Here is a 2102-nt window from a genome sequence, read left to right on the forward strand (position 1 = left end):
CGACAGAACTGACAAGCATCCTGGCGCTTAACGACACGAGCTCCAACTTCGCTACTGCTACCGCAACGTACACGGACATCAACGTTTCGCAACAGCTCTTCGCTATTCTCAACGAAATCATCCCGTCGAATATGGTGAAAGCGTTCTCCAGTTCGTCCACTATGGGGGTTATCACGTTGGCCATTTTCTTCGGTATCGCCGTCGTCATGAGCCACGAACGCACTCGTCGACAACTCGCGCTAGGTGGGGGACCAGCTGGAACGACCAAGACCGACATCGACATTAACCACTTACTTTTGCTCATTAACCACGGTGGACTAGTGTGTCAACTCATGATCAACTCGGTGGTGTCTCTCATTCCGTTTGCTATCGTGTCCATGATTGCCGGGTCGATGGCTCAGTACACGTCGTCGATGGACCTCGTTGAGAGTGTTGGTTTTCTCATTGTAGCCTTGGCACTGGCACTGATTACTCTTACGTATGGCATCATGGGGATGGCGTTGTTCGTGACCACGAGAGTGAATGTTTTCACGTATTTGCGCCACATTATTCCTGCTCAAGTTTTCATCTTTGGCTGCTCGTCTTCGATTGCTACACTACCGATGACCATGCGCTGTGTAGACTCGACTCGTGAGGTTTCGTACGCTTTGTCTCGGTTCCTATTGCCTCTTGGAGCTACGAGTAACCTGAATGGAAGCGCTTGCTACATGACGCTGGCCTGCGTCTTCATGGCTAAAGTGGGCGGTTATGGAGATCTGTTGACGCCCTTACGCTACGTTTTGCTGGTGCTTGTGGGTGCGATCGCATCGTTCGGTGTGGCTCCCGTGCCTCACTCTGGTTTGGTCATGGCCATCACAGTCTGGCACACAGCCTTCAACATGGACGTCCCGCCCGTGTTTTCGCTGCTGGTGGGCGCCGACTGGCTGCTGAACCGCATGCGAGCCATCGTGAATATCACGAACGACACGATCCTGGTGAGGATCATCGCGGATCAGTGCGACGAGACCACCATTACCGAGCTTGAGCTCGAAGCGCAACCAACGCACCTAACCTAATAAACGTATTTATTTGCCTTTTCACTTCCGCTCCATTGAAATATTCTTATGTGACGTGCTCTGCGTTCCCATCGAAACGAGGCAACAGCCATTGAGTGTGCTACAATCGTATTATAATAGCGGTCTAAACGAGAATAGCAGAAGGCTAGAAGCGCACCATCGAAAAAAACGCACGGTGCGTTTCGGAATCTCGGTTTGGCGGATTGAAAAAGTTACGGTATCCGATAACTTGTTTTGCTCCAATTTCACTTTGTGCGTTGGCTGGTGGTGAAGAAACCCGCCGGCATAACTTCGCCGGCGGCATTTTGCCTATGTGCGCTCTTTTCAGTATGACAGCGCGTGATAATTTGAGGTCTCACGAGCTACAATGATGTGGATCTGTTGACAAAAGGTGAATCTCCACTTCAACTACCGCAACAATATCACACTGTATACAGAGGTGTATACCGAAGCGATCTCCAGTGGAGAATCTCCACTCACCTTCCATGGACCAGATGGCTGTGGAACTGCGCGTTTCGCGAAGTATATTTTTTTTTCCTGCTACTGGAGCAACTTACATGTATGGCGGAAGTTCCGGCCTCAATTGGTTTGAGTTTTTTTTTTGCCTTTTAACATTTCTCACGTCGCAACTGGTATCCATCCAAGTGTAAACTAAAGTACAGCTCCGTGATTGCAGCTCGAGCTTTGCTCCACCCTGTGCTCACCCTGCCGCCCAGCATTGCTGGTGGTGCGGAGTCCGTAGATTTCGCCACTCCAGTAGGATGCTGGACCCAAGCGCAAATATCGCATCAACATGGAAAATTGCTGCTCGTGTGGTGCACACGGGCTAAAAAAAAACTGATTCACGGGGCAGTATCTATTCTTCAGACAGGCAAAACGGCTGGGAGACGGCAGAGAAAGTCTTCGGCGGAGAAGCACCAGGTGCCAACCGAGAGGCAAATACACGAACTCCAGCGCCGCACAGTGGCCGAGACGTCCAAGCCATCGCGCCGTATAGGCGGAGTGTGTTCGCGACAGGGGAAGACAATTTGGTGACATGGTTAGCTT

At 51.0% G+C, this 2102-nt stretch overlaps 1 protein-coding gene across 1 annotated transcript in view; it reads left to right on the forward strand.

The window, feature by feature from the left end:
• PPTG_24880 (hypothetical protein) overlaps positions 1-1055 on the forward strand; it is a gene marked incomplete at both ends in the record, with an annotated part of 3048 nt that extends 1993 nt beyond the window's left edge. Inside the window, one exon of the mRNA XM_008918806.1 lies at positions 7-1055. Coding sequence (XP_008917054.1) covers positions 7-1055 — 1049 coding nt within the window. The remainder of the gene's footprint in view (positions 1-6) is intronic.
• Positions 1056-2102: the final 1047 nt, after the last annotated feature.

This window comes from Phytophthora parasitica (assembly GCF_000247585.1).
Source record: "Phytophthora parasitica INRA-310 unplaced genomic scaffold supercont2.319, whole genome shotgun sequence".
In the NCBI taxonomy this organism is placed as follows: Eukaryota; Oomycota; class Peronosporomycetes; order Peronosporales; family Peronosporaceae; genus Phytophthora; species Phytophthora nicotianae.